The 17,398-nt window shown below is 41.3% G+C and overlaps 1 protein-coding gene across 1 annotated transcript; it reads left to right on the top strand.

Moving 5' to 3' along the window:
* Nucleotides 1-200: 200 nt before the first annotated feature.
* On the top strand, nt 201-15,733 carry FABP6 (fatty acid binding protein 6). The gene is made up of 3 exons (XM_078385841.1): nt 201-11,803; nt 13,763-13,852; nt 15,535-15,733. Exons 1-3 carry the CDS (start codon nt 11,606-11,608, stop codon nt 15,586-15,588), a joined length of 342 nt encoding a protein of 113 aa, XP_078241967.1. The 5' UTR covers nt 201-11,605; the 3' UTR covers nt 15,589-15,733.
* The last annotated feature ends 1,665 nt before the right edge of the window (nt 15,734-17,398 follow it).

Genomic DNA, 17,398 nt, shown 5'->3' with positions numbered 1-17,398 from the left:
GTTTCCTTAACCCGGCTGGGGCTTCAAGGAGGAGGAGGAGGAATGTGTGAGCCCTCATCGCCAGCAACGACCCCCTCTGGCCCCTTCTTCACTACCAACAACACCACCAGCAGGACAAAGAGGCGGAGAAGGGAGGGAGAGCCAGTGACCACCTAGCGGGGGGAGGAGGGCACGACATAAAATTAAAAAAAAAACCCTCACAGAATCACCTTGCCAAAGGCGAAAAGCCCCCATCGGTACCTGCGAAATTAAACAGAACGTGGCGGGGGCCCTCACAGGTGCACGCGCACGCATGCATTCCTGCACACAAACACACACACACACACGTGGAGGTCTGGCAACCTTCCTCTGAGTCCCTCTCTCAAAAAAGGCGCACTCAACAGCAGCAGCTACTCCCACCACGACAGAGGAGCAAACTTTGCGAGGCAAGACCAGGCAGCCTCCAGAGCCAAGGCGGCTGAAGCAAGACGAGGAGGAGGAGGAAGCACCCACTGGGCACTGAGGTGGCCACTGGCAGGGCTGGTGCTGCCGAGAAAGAGAGCCGCTTCCCTGGAAGAGGCGGCGGCGGCAGCTGCTGTTGGCGGCTTGGAGGCGCTCTTCAAGGATGGGCTGGGAACGAGCTCCACTCTCAGGCATCACTCAGTGGCAGCTCGGGCGCTCAAGGAAAAGGGCCAGCAGACAGGCGGGCTGGCAGGTTGCAATTCTGGATGGAGGGTGCAAGAGGCGCTGTCTTGGGAGACAGCCGGTGAGCGAGGCAAGGCTTTTTTTGACTCTTGACAGCAGAGGACGCGTGGGTGCTTCAGGGGGGGAGGCAAGGCGGGGGCCACAAACTATCGTCCAACAAATGGCCCCCGGGCTGCATGTTTAAGACCCTTGTTCAAGAGTGTCTAGCAGCTGCTATTCCTGTAAAATGACACCAAAGAAGATGAAGTATCACATTAATTTTCAATTCAAGGAAATTGATGCTCAAGATTTTACAACAGACTTTCACCATATATGGGGAAAGAAATGCCAGATGCTCAAAGTGGATATAGAAAAGAAGCACTAGAGGTCATAATACAAATATATTTCAGCCTCTGGAATTCAGTTTGTGGTTTACAGACTGTATAAACTTCAAGCTGTCTGGATCATGAAAAGCTACAAATCATTCTAAAAGAAATTGGAGTGCCACAAACATTTGGTTGTGCTGGTGCATAATCTATACTCTGACTGAGACATTAGTATCAGGACAGAACGTGCATAAACATAATGATTTCCACTTGGAAAAGTTGTCAGACAAGGGTGTATTTTATTGCCCTGTTTGTTTAATCTATATATATAAGAATATAGTGTCATATGAAAATATGGATTGGATTCAGATGAAGGAAGAATGAACATTGGTAAAAGAAACATTACTAATTTAAGATATGCAAGTGACAGAGTAAAAAGCAGCAACGAGTTAAAACTACTGTTGATGAAGGAGAAAGAAATATTACAGCTGAACATTAAGAATACAAAAATAACTATATAAGAGTTACATAACAATGGAAAGGAAAAAATAAAAATCATTGACAGATTTCTGTATTTTGATTGAAATGTCAGTCGACATGGAGACTGCTGCCAAGAAATCGGAAGACGGAGACTTAAAAGCATAATTTGTGGAGGAATTAAAAATGATCCTTACATGTTAGCTGGAGACCATACTGTATAGTGTTATTTCTGTTTACTGTCTATCGACTGGATGGTGAAGAATACTGGGGGGAAAATGTCATTCTCAGAAAAAAAATATTAGTTATTTTAAAAATGTGGGGTTGGAGGAGAGCTTTAATGGACTCGGTAGAGGAAAGCAAGACCTCCAATTTTCAACAGTCGAGCATGGTTGCTATTGATAGAACTTTGGGGGCCCTGTTGTGCACCTCTGCAAGTGGGGTGGAATCACGTCATTAACAGCAGCAAACTGCCTCTGATCAAAGTCTCCCTTTGATGATTTTGGGGGTGCATGAAGTCACGTAGGCCCCCAAATCGCCAAAGAAAACCTTTTTATCAGCAGTGATAAAAGCAGTGACTGCTTTTTTAAATTGAAAGGCATTCTATAAATGTAAACAAACCAGCACATGGAAAGATGTATTTAGGTAGAATGGGAAATGAATTTTCCTGGGTGATGCGGTAAGTTGTGATTGCCTGCTATAGCAAAAAGAAAAATGGCGAGCTTTTCAAAAGAGGTTTCGTTTTGCCAAAACAATCGTGTAGTGCCTTAAAGACTAACCAGTTTTATCTGGCATAATTTTTTTTGGAGTGCAGCACTCTTCTTCAGACGCAGCTGATGAGATGGGCTGCAGTTCATAATTAGGCCAAATGAAAGTGGGTTAGTCTTTAAGGTGCTGCAAGCTTCTTGGCTGTTTGAATGGAATATATATGGGGGGGGCATTTCCCACTAGGTGGCGCTATTTCATACATCACAAGCTTACTTTATAAAGGACCATTTCTGTTGTTATTTTGGAACTTTTGAGGATACCTAGAAAAAGCCACCCCAGCAACACCCAAGACACTACATGGACAGATGGACCTTAGATATCCTCAAGCTGGACTGCAACCAAAAAGATCTATTTGCAAAACTCACCAAGCAACATAATAACCTGATATTAATTTGGCTTTGATTGGCTACTGACTATCTGGAGAGTTAACAAAAACTTATCCCAGCTTAAGGATGAGGATGGCTGAGTCTCTGCATGGCCTTTTTGCCTCCCCCACACCACCCCTCCCCACTAATAAGGAAACTTGATTTCCAAAGAGGCAATATGAGTGAGAGGCAGGGAGAGGGGCTCATTCAGGGACTACCTCCTAGCTTGGATGCTAGTCCTATGATAGGCAGAAGTTCAGTCCAAAAAAAGCTTAGGAGTATGACAGGATTTACATGCTCCAAAGCCAGAAGGTTAATAAAACCTTGCAAACCATCCTCAGAAGTCGGAAAAGAGAAACTCCTGAAACGATATAGAGAGACTCTGGCTGGCATATAATTCCATGCTTGGTTTTTCAAAGTGCTGGTTCTAACCTATAAAGCCCCAAACAGCTTGAGTTCAAGTCATCTCAAGGACTGTGTCTCTTTGTATGAACCTGCCTGGGTGTTAAGATAGTCTTTCTCTCAGTCCCATCACCTTCTCAGGTGCACTTGGTGGGAACACAGGAGAGGACCTTCTCTGTTGCTGCCCCCAGACTCACAAACTCCTTCCCACTGGAGGCCAGGCTGGCCCCACCTTTGCTGCCCTTCTGCAAGAAGACAAAGACCTTTCTCTTCAGGCAAGCTTTCCCTCAGTGACTGGCTGCCTGAGTGGGATTTCTAAATGGATGGTTGTGCCTTACCTGCTTTGAATGTGTTTTTAGTGTTGTTTTATTTACTGTCCCTTTTTTTAGGCTGAAGTTCTGCCTATGACTAGCAGCTACTGGTAGACTTTCCATCCCAGAAGTTGTCTAATCCCTCCTTTGCCAATGGTTGCCACCTTAACTTCCTGGCAGCTAAACTAAACGACTGACTTCCTTTCAAGCATGTATGTGGCAGAGTTTGGACTACATTCCCAGAAACCCTATTCAGAGACTGAACCTTTCTAACTTCTGCTCTGTGGTCATGATATCCACACCAAAACAGGAGTAGGACAGGTAAATAGCAGTGCATCTGCATAATCAAGATTTAATTACAAAAAGAAAGCAAAGCCAAGTAACAATATTACAGCTGGGGGGGGCAGCGGATGGATGTACAATCCATATTATATGCTGACAGCATTCATGTAATTAATTCATTCATCGGAGTATTTTCTTTCTCCTAGTTGGAATACAGCCATTAGCTCTGTAAGCATTTTTCTTCAGCTTTCAGGACTACTGTTATTTTGATGCAGTGGTCCTATTATTTCCCCTTTTTGTGGCTGTAAAAGATCAGTCTGTTCCATTAGGACAGCTGCCTGCCCTGGCTGACCCCTTCTTCAAGAGAACCACAGGGGGGTAAGCACCCAGAAGAGTGGGAGGAAATGGCTTTGGGAAATGCAATTCAGACTATGGGAAGGGAGGGGGAGAGCAGGGAGACCTTTGTAGAAACAAATAACTGATTAAATCAATGTAAAGTATCTTAGCAAAGCTTACTATCTACATTTAACTGCACTGCTTTCAGGTTATGCTTTTAGGTGGGAGGGTTCCTGTATCCTCTCAAAAGAACAGTGCATCATTGTCAAAGAAAATATTTCACTTCTAAATCATGCAATGGAGCCACAGATTATGACAGGCAGGGTCCTGCATCCATGGAAGTAAACCAAGATGTGATCGATGTGTTCACACAAAGCAAATAAAATCCTCTCTCTCTCTCTCTCTCTCTCTGTGTGTGTGTGTGTGTGTGTGTGTGTGTGTGTTTCTGTGTGTGTTTGTTAGAGCATCTATATATAAGAAAAGGCAAATGAACTTATTTCAGTTTCTGCTGGTTAATTCTAAAATGACACAGGATAGATTCATTATTTTTAAAAATGTATTTCAAAATACTGTTCTTTTCTTATACGTGATGTGTGTTTCTTCTCCTATCTAATGTGATATTAAATATATCATATGAGGTTTTTTTTTAAAAAATGATAAGAAAAAGGCAGGTGGATCTGCTTTGAATGAGGACCATAGTAAGCAGTGAGAAGCGTCACCCTTCCCTGCTTCACCATGAACCTGATGAAAATGTTCTCACACTGCAATTAGCAACAGAAGAAAAATCCCTTAACAGCATCAGTTTCAGGATTTTACTCCTCCTTTATACACAGCATCTCTGATTCAAACCCATGTGCTTAAATTTTTAAAAAGCCCAGACCACTCTTCTTCAGGGGACCCATAGTACCACACGTAGTCAGGGCCCCTTACGAGTGGTGTAGGGGTATTTTCTGATAATCTTGGCCTACCTTTGTGTCCGTCTTGACGACTTTTTCTGATTTGCTACTGCCAACAGTCAGACACAGTAAATTAGTGCCACCTCTTCCTTCTGGAGGCCTCCCAATGCCCCATAGGCATCAATCATTTTTCTTAAGACTTTCATTCTAACTGTTGCAGCACAAACTTGTGCAAAATCATTTCTCTTTTTTAAAATTGTGGCATTCTGGGTGCTATTCCACATTGCATTGGGTCCCCCCACCCCCATTATTGGCCTTCCCTTAGCCAAAATCTCCAAATATTGGAGAAGTTACTTGCTTGTTCTACAACTCCCAGAGTTTTCCCAGTCGGCAGGGCCGCTGACATGGGGAAAAGGGGCTTTTAAAAGTCATTCGAAGCCAGGTGCTTTGAGGTGGCTAAAATCCTCAGCATAGTGCTCTTGGATCTTCAAACTCACCAGGGGTTCTTGGCTCCTTTCATCTTACAAAGCAGCTTTCACAAAGAGATGTTGGTCTGCTCTCTAATGACCAAACATACTGTTCTTATTGCCATAAATCCCATGCCCTTCTAAAGGTGGCAAACTGTCCCTGAATCCTAGTGTCTTATCTGAAAAGTAGTGGAGTATAGATAACTGTGTAGATTACATATATAGTCTTACGGCTGAGAAAGTTAAAACTGTAGAGATGAGTGACTCATGAAATAGTAACTTTGACAATAAAAGAAGAGAGCAATAAGTATATTTATGACTGGAGAAATTATGCTGTTCTGATGCAAAGAAACCTAGTCAGCTTTCTTGCACAGCTGTTAAACTTTAACCCTGATATACAACTGTTCTATATTATGTTAAGGATGATTAATAAAACCTAAATAAACCCTGTGCTCTTTGCATGGATTTAAAACCGTGCTTTTGGAAAGCACCTCTGTTCCCAGTCTTCTGTTGGGCATTTTGGCCTAACAATTACAAACCCCTTCAGGTAAAAGATTGGACAATTATGGAAGGAAATTACTGAGGAAATTATGGGACATTTTCCCCAACAACAATGAATACTGTAATAATAAACAGGGCTTCCTGAAGCACAACATGTTAGTAACCAATGTGTTTTATTGATATGTGCACCTGAAGCACATTAGTGGCTATATCCCTTGACACACTTTCAGTTGGTTTAAGGCAGGGGCGATCCTGAGATCCCACAGGTCCAGCCACTGCCCCCTGTGAATTGAGTACACCCCTAAAACATCCTCCAGATACTCAGGGAGGTGGAGGATCTTTAGGAGAGATGAGCAGATGCTTCTCACAAGTAGAAAACATTAAAGTTGCTGCCACAAGATATTTCACGTACAGCTGTACATGGAGTTTAACTTTCAGTATCAAACCACAGCAAACAATACATTAAGGTTATTACTTCTTGGAATGCTACTGTGCTGAGTGAGGCTATTGCTGGTATGTACAAGCACACACAATGAGAATGGTCTTATTGGGAGTGAAAGGCTTGGGCAATGCTTTGTGCGACAGTGTAGTGAACCAACAAAATAAAATGCAAACACACTTATGTATTCTTGAACTGAACATGATCTTAAATGTTGAGCACGTTCTGTTGTCCAATATGGTTTGGCACTGTTGCATACTGTAGTCTGGTATAATGTTGCCTAAATATAAAAACAGTATGAAAATAGTGTGTTTCCCCTGCTCCAGCAGATTGCCAGTTGTGTGATTGGTCTTGTACAATGGGAAGCCTGCGGGGGGTGGGGGGGTGGGAGCTTGCTTATGTGATTTTCCTTCTGCTGCACATTTAGGCAATAGGATACTGTCTAAAATCTGTTCACAAAGGATTTTGAATTCATGTACTGTACCTTGTTAATTAATATATCAGGATCTTGATGATCCAAGCAAATGAACAATGCAATGCAATTTTGTTCAGAGCAACTCATGTGTAAATACTTCACTTGCTATACTTCTGTGGCTTGTCTGCATCTGCCAGACGATAGGGAGCTATCAGCATTATTACTGGGGGGGGGAGAGAATGCAATTTCAGCATGAATTGGAAAAGATCATCACGTAAGTTCATTCACCTCCTTAGTCAATTCTCTGAAGTGGTGCTTCCTTCTATAAGTGGGTGGGGAAGTGGTAGAGGTTATTTTCTTTTATGTGGAGAGAGAGGGCACATACGTATCCACTGGAAAAACTTGATGTTTTGCAAAGAAGACACAACCCTCTTATTCAATGTTTTCTTTCTCAGAAAATTTCATAGCTTTCCCCCCAAAAAGAAATGCTTTAATTAGTGTTGATGATTGCCCCTTTTGGAACTTATAAATTCAGAAGATTATCATAAATTGGAGGCAACTTGGTGGCATATAACAAAAACAAGTGTATTAAAATATTAACAGCCAGCTACATTCCTGATACTCTCTTAGATTGGAAGTGGGGAATTGTGGACCTCCATCCAGATGGTTTTGGCCTTCAACTCAGTTTTCATCAGCATACTGTAATGAATGGTGCAATATTATAAAAGTTGTAGCCCAGCAACATCTCCAGTGTGACAGCTGCCTATCCACATATTCTACAGCAGCTGTTCCCAACCTTAGGTCCCCAGATGTTCTTGGACTGCAACTTCCAGAAATCCTGGCCAACACAACAAGTGGTGAATGCTTCTGAGAGTTTTAAGTGTAAGAACATCTGGGGACAAGGTTGGGAATCCTAGACCCACAGTTCAAAGCTAGTGATATCAGACTAGTGGAAAGCCTTCAGAATTGCCACCTTGACAATGATCCTCCAAACCTGAATCTTTGGCCAGGGTGCTATTCACACTGAAATTCAGATTATAATTAAGTGCAGGTTCCTAATTTGATTACTGCTGTGATTTAATTGAAATAAAGGGTAGCCATGTGGTTGGTACAGAATAAAATACAAATGCAAAAGGTGAGTAATGGTTTCTAAAGGTGTTGCCTAATTTTGTATTTGCCAGGATTTATCTGTTTTCTTATTGTATGATCCACTGCACAGAATCTTAGCTGTAATTTCACTTCAGGAATCAGAGATGGGAAAAGAGATGTAAAATTTGTCACGGCTACCTGGATAATGTTTAAAATTGGTAAAGTAAGTAGATTGTGTGAATCTTTATAAGATGATACAACAGGTCATGTTCCACAGTTTCCATCATACCGGATTAATAATAACCCTGTGCCATCAAGGTAGTTCTAATTTATGGTTTTCCAAGTAGAGAATACTAAGAGGTGGTTTATCATTCCATATTTCTGGGATCACCCTGGGACTTTGCTGCTTGCCCAAGGCCACGCAGACGGGCTCTTCTGAGATGCAAAGTATGGAATCAAACTCCTTAGCCAGATACCTAACTCACTGAGCTATGCAGCAGGCTTCATACCAGACTGGCAGAGGGAAAATTTTGGTTTTAACAGCAACATGAATATCTTCCCTCTAAAAAGGGTGAAAGCAGAGCATTGAAACAGGCCAGGGTAAAAGCTTTCCAGTGTTTTGCAAGTTCTAAATTATAAAGGTAATTTTCTGGGATAAATGTGTTACTGTGATTCCCAACCACGGAGTAATATGGGACCTGTGCTCTGTCCAGTTGGAGGGGCTGTCAGGCTATATCCCAGATTTGCTTCTGAATCATCTCTTTGGCTTTCATAAATCCCAAGAGTAACACGGCTGGAGGGCGGATAACCTGCAGGACAACAATTTTTTCCTCTACAGTATTGCTCTTGCCCAGCCTGAGGAGTGGTTATCTGTTAAAATCAGAGGTGCTGAACTGATAGGATTAAGTTTTAACTTTAGCCAATGGTTGATTATTTGAAGCCAAGCCTTTGCTTCCAGTGAGACCTGTAGAGCTTCTATTCTGAGAAGGGCATTAGGGATCCAGCATGGTACACCAAAGACAGTTTTCAAGAATGTAGACTGTACTGCTTCAAGGGGGGCAGAAGTCCTTGTGTATACATAAGCCTGAACCATACAGAAGTTGGGGCAGTACCTTGCTTTGGAATACTTTTAGTACAGATGGTATACAGGAGCCCCCTTTTGAAAAAAAGAATCTCAAGATGGCAGTCATAGTTCTTTGAGCTTTTTCAGTGACATGGGCAATGTGTTCTCTCCTCAGTCCAATTGTCTAAAAGACTAAACCTAGATATTTATATGTTGTGCCCATCTGTCTGCCACATGTACTTGACAAACCTTTTGGCGAAAACCAGGATTTTGGTCTCTTGACAAGGTGTTTTTCAGAGCAGTGTGCTGTAAAAATCTGTATTAGGCTCCTTCCTGTATATTTTCGCTGGTCTCAAGTGAAGTATGTTGCAGTGATGGTTTGTCTCCTTGACCAAGGAACCTAGTCAAAATCCCCAAAACATGTTCCCAGCTCTCCCCTCACTTGGTGGAAGTCAACTCTGCACTGCAGATATCTAGAAAGGGAAAGACAATAAATAGCAAGTGAAGCCACCATAGACTCTATCGTGTGCCTTGGTGTACAATAGATAATACAGTGCTGCCTCGCTAGACGATGATAATCCGTTCCACTGAAATCGCTGTTTAGCGAAATCATTTTTGCGAAAAGCATTTCCCCATTGGAATGCATTGAAACCTGTTTAATGCATTCCAATGGGGAACAATCGTCATTTCTAGCAAAGATCGGCCATAGGAAAGCCGCTTTGCAAACTGCCAATCAGTTGTTTAAATCGTTGTCTTGTGAAGCTTAGGTCCTGAAAACACCTGTTTGCGAGCGCGGAGGGAGCTGTCAAAATTGTCGTCTAGTGAAAATCAGTTTGCGAAGCAGGGACCAAACATTGTCCAGTGAAATTCCCCCATAGAAATCACTGTTTTGCGAATCGCTATAGTGATCGCAAAAGGCCAATGTCTAGCAGAAAAAATTGTCATGTGGGATAACTGTCTAGCGAGGTACCACTGTATTGACAGTGAATTCTTAAATTATGGCAATGTGCCACCAAAAGTTACACCACTTACATTATGCCACTACAGGGGTAACTGAAAGGATTTTAGGCACCATTTAAATCTTTGCTTTGGCCACATCCAGAATAATATGTATAGTTATAATTACTCATCATTTCAAAAAGATAATGCCCAGCTGGAAAAGAAGCAGAGAAGGGACCAAACAACTGTGAAGTTACAACACTCTCAGCATAAAGCTCAGTAGGTTTGGGGCTTTTTAATTTAGAATGTAAACAAACATATTATAAAGAGGATGTCATAGAAATCTATAACATATTGAGGAATAGAGACCAAATAGATGATCATTGTAAGGGTCAGGGTGTCTAATCAATATATGACTCTAAAACCATTCTCATAAATATTGAGAATTATAAAACAGTAAGTGCTGATTTTTCTCTCCAAATCAAGTATGATTTCTGCTCTTTTAACAAGGATAACAATTAGTAAATAATAATAAATATTTCAATAGAATGTATCTGAGGAAAATGTCCAAGACATGTCAGAAGTGTAACCCAGACCCTTTTGTAGAAGGTCAATAACCACCCTGTCAATGCCTCATGTGAAATTGCACTCCTGTTGTAAAAAAATAACGAACTTCCTCATTATATGGTATGGCGGAGGAGTACAACCTGCTTAGGGTGGATAACCTGTGCTAAGAAAGCTTTATAAAGCGGGAGCTTTAACCCCTGGCCTCCAGGTGAGCCTAGCCAGCTTCGTAAGGACAGCCGCTCTCCTCAGCAAGTCTCCAGTCCGGGCCTCAACTGTTGCACCATGGCTTTCTCAGGCAAATATGAAGTAGAAAGTGAAGAAAACTACGATAATTTTATGAAGCGCATTGGTACGTAGGCTCAAGACTTTTCCAACACTTAGACCAAGCCCTCCAGGTGTTTGTGGTTGGGCTGCAATTCCCACCAACCCAAAGTTGTCTAGGCATTGGTGAGGAAATATGGGAGCTGCGTAGCAACCATGTCTCATGGGCTACTCTTTGACAGCTCCTGATTTAGACAATCCTATTGTTTTTTTAAAAGAGAGACTTAAAATGGGGATGGTAGCCCTTTAACCGGGATTGGGTGCTCTATAGCAGAAGGAGTAAACATTACTGTAATTCATCCAGGCGGATTCTTCTTCATTATCCTTTTATCTTGTTTCTGTGGTAATTTGTTAAGACAACAAAAATAACACAAGGCTTCGTATTTCAAAGCTGTTAACTTTGATTTTTTTTAAAAAACTCTCCAAAAAGATAAGATTAGAAGAGTGTGCTGCAGGTTAAACTGCAGAAGCCTCTGTGCTGCAAGGTCGGAAGACCAGCAGTCGTAAGATTGAATCAACGTGATGGAGTGAGCTCCTGTTGCTTGTCCCAGCTCCTGCCAACCTAGCAGTTCAAAAGCATGTAAATGCAAGTAGATAAATAGGTACCACCTCAGTGGGAAGGTAACAGCATTCCGTGTTTAGTTGTGCTGGCCACATGACCACAGAAACTGTCTACGGACAAACACTGGCTCTACGGCTTGGAATTGGGGATGAGTACCGTGCCCTAGAGTTGGACACGACTGGAATAAATGTCAAGGGGAACCTTTACCTTTACCTTTACAGAAAAATCAAAACATTGTTGATATATTTTCTTCAAGTCATGATTTGTTCACACTGATCCAAGTTTTTATTGGAAACCAAGACAAATGGTGGTGGTGAATTCTCTTTTTAATATCTTTATTGTGCTGGTTGTGATAGAGAGATAATAATTTAGCATGAATTTTGTAGGCATCTGAGAGACACCACGATAATAGACACATGTGTATTTCTACCGAACCAGGTCTTCCTGCTGATGTAATTGAAAAAGGAAGAAATTTCAAAATTGTTACTGAAATAGTACAGAATGGAGATGAATTCACCTGGTCCCAGATTTACCCAGGAGGGAAATCCATGATTAATAAATTTGTCATTGGCAAGGAGTCAGACATGGAGACAATGGGTGGCAAAAAATTTAAGGTGAGTGAATGGCTGTAGCATGACTTCTACTTTCAAAAGAGCTTCACCAAATTTCCAAGCACTGCTTTAAGTGGGCTGAAGGACTTGGACATGCCCAGTGAGGTTTTTAACATCTCCCTGCCCTGCCTTTGAACATCATCATGCCACAAATTACTTGAAAAGTTCTTATTTCACAAGCAGTTTGTTTTAGCAACATGGATGGACAGGAGTGCAACGAGATAATGATATTTCAATCCAGAAGGTTAGATCTGTAACATAATGGCTACAATCCTGTTACTTAGTGTAGTAAATTACACTAGAGTAGGTTCACTGAATCAGTGGGGATTTGGTGAGTCATGTTCTCTGCATGTTGCATTGATTCAAATGAGCCTACTTTTAACTACATCTTACTTTAGTACTGTACGTCACAGTTAGAGTAGGCGCATTTGAATCAAAGGAACTTATGGAGGAGCTGAAAATTCAGTGGGCCTATTGAAGTGTGATTTGCTTCAGCAAGCAACAGGATTTTGGCCAATATGAAATAAATGTTGGAAGCAAGCTAGACATTTGGAACTATAACAGGGTAAGGGCAAAGCCTGATAATGACATGTCAAGTTTAAGAGGCCCCATGGCATTTTAAGAAGAAAGATTGCATTGGTCTCACATTAGATTTCGCATGGAGGATTTGCATTTTCTGATGTTTATTTTATTTTGTTTTATTATGTAAGGGTCTTGTTTTATCTGAGGCCTTAGAATTCGTTCACTCAGCTTCTACGTATGTTCTGGACAAGGGGAAAGCTCAAGGTAAACAGGCCAGGTGGGAGACAAAAGAGTGTTTGGTCCAAAGAGGATCAATATAGAGCAAAGCAAGGAATATCAGAACATATGGTCAGTTTGGGAGTTCACCAAGAAGAAGGTTTAATAGGGGCTAAGAAATCTTGCACCAAACTTTTCTAGGGGCTTGAGGGAGACCAAAATGAAAGTTGGTGGCGACATTTGAGTAGTCTGGGATGAATCTGCCTTCCAAAGGAGAGCAAGGATGTGGAGAAGAGGCTCAGAAGAAGATGCTATCATTCAGGGATGTTGGCAAGTCTTTGTTTCTGAGTCTCAAGGAGTTAGTCACGCAGATATCAGGTACACCTTTCCTCAAAACAGTTCTCCTGTGGTGAGGATGTTACATTTTCTGAATTTAGGTGGCTCTGTCCCTAGGATAAGCAAAAGGGTAATCTCAGACAGCAAATGAGGAGTTCTGGGGGTGGGAGTAGCGACAAACTCTGCTCTGACTAGAGGCTATTGGTGAACAGAACAGCACTCTCCTCAAAACCTGGCCTGTGACTACCATGTTTGACTACTGCCTTCAGTTGACATGAAGAATATTATTCCATCATCATAGCCAAAGTACGTTTTCAATGGCCAGTCTAGTCAGCTCCTGTCAATGGGATGGGGACATCTTATTGTCCACCTTGGGAGCCAAATATGTTGATATACCCTGTTTTGCACTATATGTGATATAGTATATGGATTTTGTTCTATTAAGCCATATGCCACAAAATGGATGCTCTTCAGTTAGTGTAGCCATAGTTGTGTAGTATAGTAGTCAAAGAAATGACATGGACATCTCTTTCAGTTTGCTAGTGATAAGACTGATAAGCTGTATAGCTAATGTCCACAATATATTAAATTTCAACAAAATGTTGAATTTTTATATTACAGTATATTAATGCAAGTTAGTGTTGGAATACTGAATACGGGAGGCGGCTTTCTCTCTCTCTTCCTTATATTCATGGAAAATTCCTCTGCTGGGTTATAATCATCCTAAGAAGTCTGAGACTGAGGCTACCTGCTAGCCATGAACCCAACTATTGTTATCTGAGAAGACTGGTCTAACACAATAATAATGTTTCCTCTAAAATTTCTCTCCTTAATTAGCTTCAGACCTTCAGCCAATATTGACAATTGATCTGTTTTGATCTGTTACAGGCCACAGTTAAAATGGAAGGTGGAAAAGTGGTTGCTGACTTCCCTAACTATCATCACACTGCAGAGATTGTTGGGGGGAAACTAGTAGAGGTAATTCTCTAGAAATCTTCCTTGGAATTTGGAACGTTTGATACAAAATGACTGGTTAACAAGAAGATATCCATAACTTTAGCATAAGTAAGAAGTTAGCATTCCAACAGACTGACAGTGCAATGATTTAAATAGTCCCCACTATCCAGGTACGATATCAATAAATTGCCTGATGCATTTGTAATCCACAAATCCAGATGCCCTACCGCATGGGGATGTTAAAGGTTTAAATGTGTAATGGAGTGTGGGCCACAGTTTAGAGGCAGAGTTACACGTTTGCAGGCAGGGGTACCAGGAGTGTGGCCACTTAAGCATCACCAAAGAAAGAAGACAAAAGAGGATGCAGATTTGTACATGTGAGTTTATATGGACAGATGCAAGCTTTTTAAAAGCATTACTAGATTTTTAAAGACATCTACGATTCATTTTACAGTAATGGAGAAAACTGACCATTGATATCTGTTCCTGCTCTGTCTGATGCCTAGCTGCTAACTGCTGGGGAACAATTTCAAGGGTCTTCTTTGGATTCTTTATTTTTAAACTGAATATGGACTGGATGCCACTGTAAACAGGGGAAGCTTTCAAACAATGGATTACCTTCTAGTGGGCTTTTGAACAGAGGGCTATCCTCTGTAAATAAGATGAATGGCTGGGTGCCTTTGGCTTGGGTTATTCTTTACATTTCTCTCAGCAGCCTTGAAGGCCTTCTGCCTGAAAAGACCTGGCTGTAGCAGCTTCTGAGTTGAGGACTGGAAAAGTCCTCAACTCAACCCAGGGCCACCCATAGAAAGAAAATTCTGGGTTGGGCAGTGCCTGTGTTGGATCACTAAAATGTTACAAATAATTGTGAACTTTTTGGTTCGCCAGCATTCTTTACCAGGTGAAGATTTACATAAAATTTAAGGCACATAGATAAGGGAATTTCACCTGGCTTGGTTTGCACAAGAAGCTACATCTACACTGAAATCTACACCTCTCCTCTTTTGTATCAGGATAGTTTTTGAGGGTCACTTCATGCAAAAATGGGACATGGGCCTTGCAAGTTCTGGTATGCTTAGATTAACAAGGGAAAGGGGGGGTGTAGCTGCATAATATCGGATGACTGGTGCTTTAGCAGCCTTCCATCTGGAAGTACATTAGGAATTAGCTGTTTCAGATCATGTCCTGCTTTCCAAAATAATGTCACTGCAATTTTTAGCACCCAGTTTCAGGAACTGCTGTAGTTACTTGACCTGGAGAATCTCTTTTTAAAAGCAGATAACCTGGGAGCCTTCAAATCAACTTGCTTTAGAGATGGAAACAACCTTAGTAAAATGACAACACTGTGCTAGTATCAGGTTAAAATAGGTTCTTCTAGACCAGGAGAGGGAAACATATTGCATTCCAAATAGTTTTTGACTTCTAAGATCATTCAAAAATTGGCCTTTATAATTAACTTTGCCAGCTAGGACTGATGGAAATTGCAGTCTTTCAGAATCTGGAAGGTCATATACATCTTACTCTGTTTTCAAGAGAAATCACATCCAGCTCCTCCGTTTTGTCATTGCACAGAAATTCTGTGTCACCAACAGTTGCAGAAAAGAGGTGTGGAGGAGAATTGACTGCAACTCAGTGTTCCAGAATGAATGGACATTACCCAATTGCCAGTTTCAACAATAATGGTTATCCACTCTTTCTTGCAGATTTCTACAGTTGGTGATGTAACGTTCAAGAGGACCAGCAAGAAGCTGGCATAATATACTGGAGAAGGAATAACCCAATCCCCAGCTGCATTGGAAAATGAGAAATTCAAATATAGATATATATGTAAAATAATAACTTGTATCCAATTCTGTATTTCTCCTACAAGCAAACAAGATTAAAGGCTTATTCCTCCCAGAACATTATTTCTCATCTTCAGTTCTCCCTGTTTCTTTTGTATTTCATCTTCCTGGGATCCTTAATTATCCAAATAGTGAAAGCAAGCACAAGAACATTGTTATGTGGAGAATGAAGGGTGAAGGAACTGCAGAAATGACTCATATCCCTGTGTACATGGTCCAAAGCATAAGTGTGCTATGGATTTCACACACTTTTATTTAAAAAATCTAGATTAAGACATGTTCACCTTCTGTTACAGAAGGTGCTCCTACTTCTATCATATCTAGAATAAACCTCAGGAACGCTTTAAAGATATCATCATATTAAAGCTTGATCGTTGTTACCACAGATCTCAACTTTCAAAAACGAGTGTTTTATTTAGTGTGCACAAAGAAGAAAACTTGTACACAATTAATTATTGTTTGTGGGCGAGCTTGGACTTCATCTCCAAAATGCATGTCACTTTCCAATGGAAGCTTAAACATCTGGAAGGATGTGTAAATGTTGGAATTCTCCTCCCTCTTCCCCAATTAACTGGCCAGATAGCCCAATGAGTTGGAACGGGAGTTAGATTCCTCACTATGCCTCCCAGAAGAAGTTCCAGGTGGTGTGGCCTTGGGCAAGCTACATGGTCCCCGAGCAGCCTCAGAAGAAGGGGATATTAAACCATATCTTATACCTAGAAAAACCTTTGCAAGAGTTGCCTAAAGTGAGATTGATTTGGCATGCAATTGGTATTATTATTATTATTCAGAGTTAATAGTTTGAGAATATTGGTAATTTGGGCAAGACCTTTAAAGAAACGTGGCATTTCCATCAGGTAATCTGCCACACCCTCTCAGTTTCACTGCAAAGTGTAACTGATAACTGAATTAAGCACTGGGTCCAATCCCAAAACACTGTTTGCATTTCTCTAGAAATAAAGGCAGGAGGGCCTGGCGTGCTCTGGTCCATGGGGTCACAAAGAGTCAGACAGGACTAAACGACAACAAGAAATAAAGTGGCCTGAAAAGCAGAATCTCCTTTTATGACCCTTGGTGAAGGACTCTGGTAGCATGTAGTCATTAATCTACTCCCCTTGTTATACAGAGGGGCAGCAGCAACCAAGAAGAACATGCCAATGAATTCATTTGTACTGTATTTTGTACAAGCTTTTTGGCTTGAATGTGAATCACTTTTCCAATTCCAGGCACAACCGCACCTATATATTTACTACTCAACAATTTTCTACTGTTCTTTTAAGCTTTCAGAGGAAAAATACAAAACAAAACCCAAGAGACTATGTGCACAGACTTTGCCTGCTTTGTAAAAAGAAAGCCATGCGCTAGACTCGTATCTTGCACGGTCACTAAGCAACCAACCCTGCTGTTCCTCCCCACAATCATATTGCGCAAAGCCTTGATGTGGTTCCCTTGCTTGTGGACTGAGAAAGATGCTACAACATTGCCATCTGGAGTCAAGGGTCTAAGTCCTTCCTCTCAATAAATGAGTGGAGATACTTACTCTGCTGCATCTTCACTCAGCTGATGTTTTTCTCCATTGGAAACAGCAATGAAGTTAATCTAAGTGAAAAAATGAAATCATTTTGTCTGTCTTTCACTGTCTAAACAGAGTTTTCCCAAATGGAAACTTCACAGTCAATTTATTTATTGGCTTTATTTATTTAAAATATGTTTACCGCACCTT

The sequence above is a fragment of the Pogona vitticeps genome, chromosome 2 (genome assembly GCF_051106095.1).
Source record: "Pogona vitticeps strain Pit_001003342236 chromosome 2, PviZW2.1, whole genome shotgun sequence".
NCBI classification, from domain to species: domain Eukaryota; kingdom Metazoa; phylum Chordata; class Lepidosauria; order Squamata; family Agamidae; genus Pogona; species Pogona vitticeps.
This window is presented reverse-complemented; position numbering and strand designations above follow the sequence as displayed.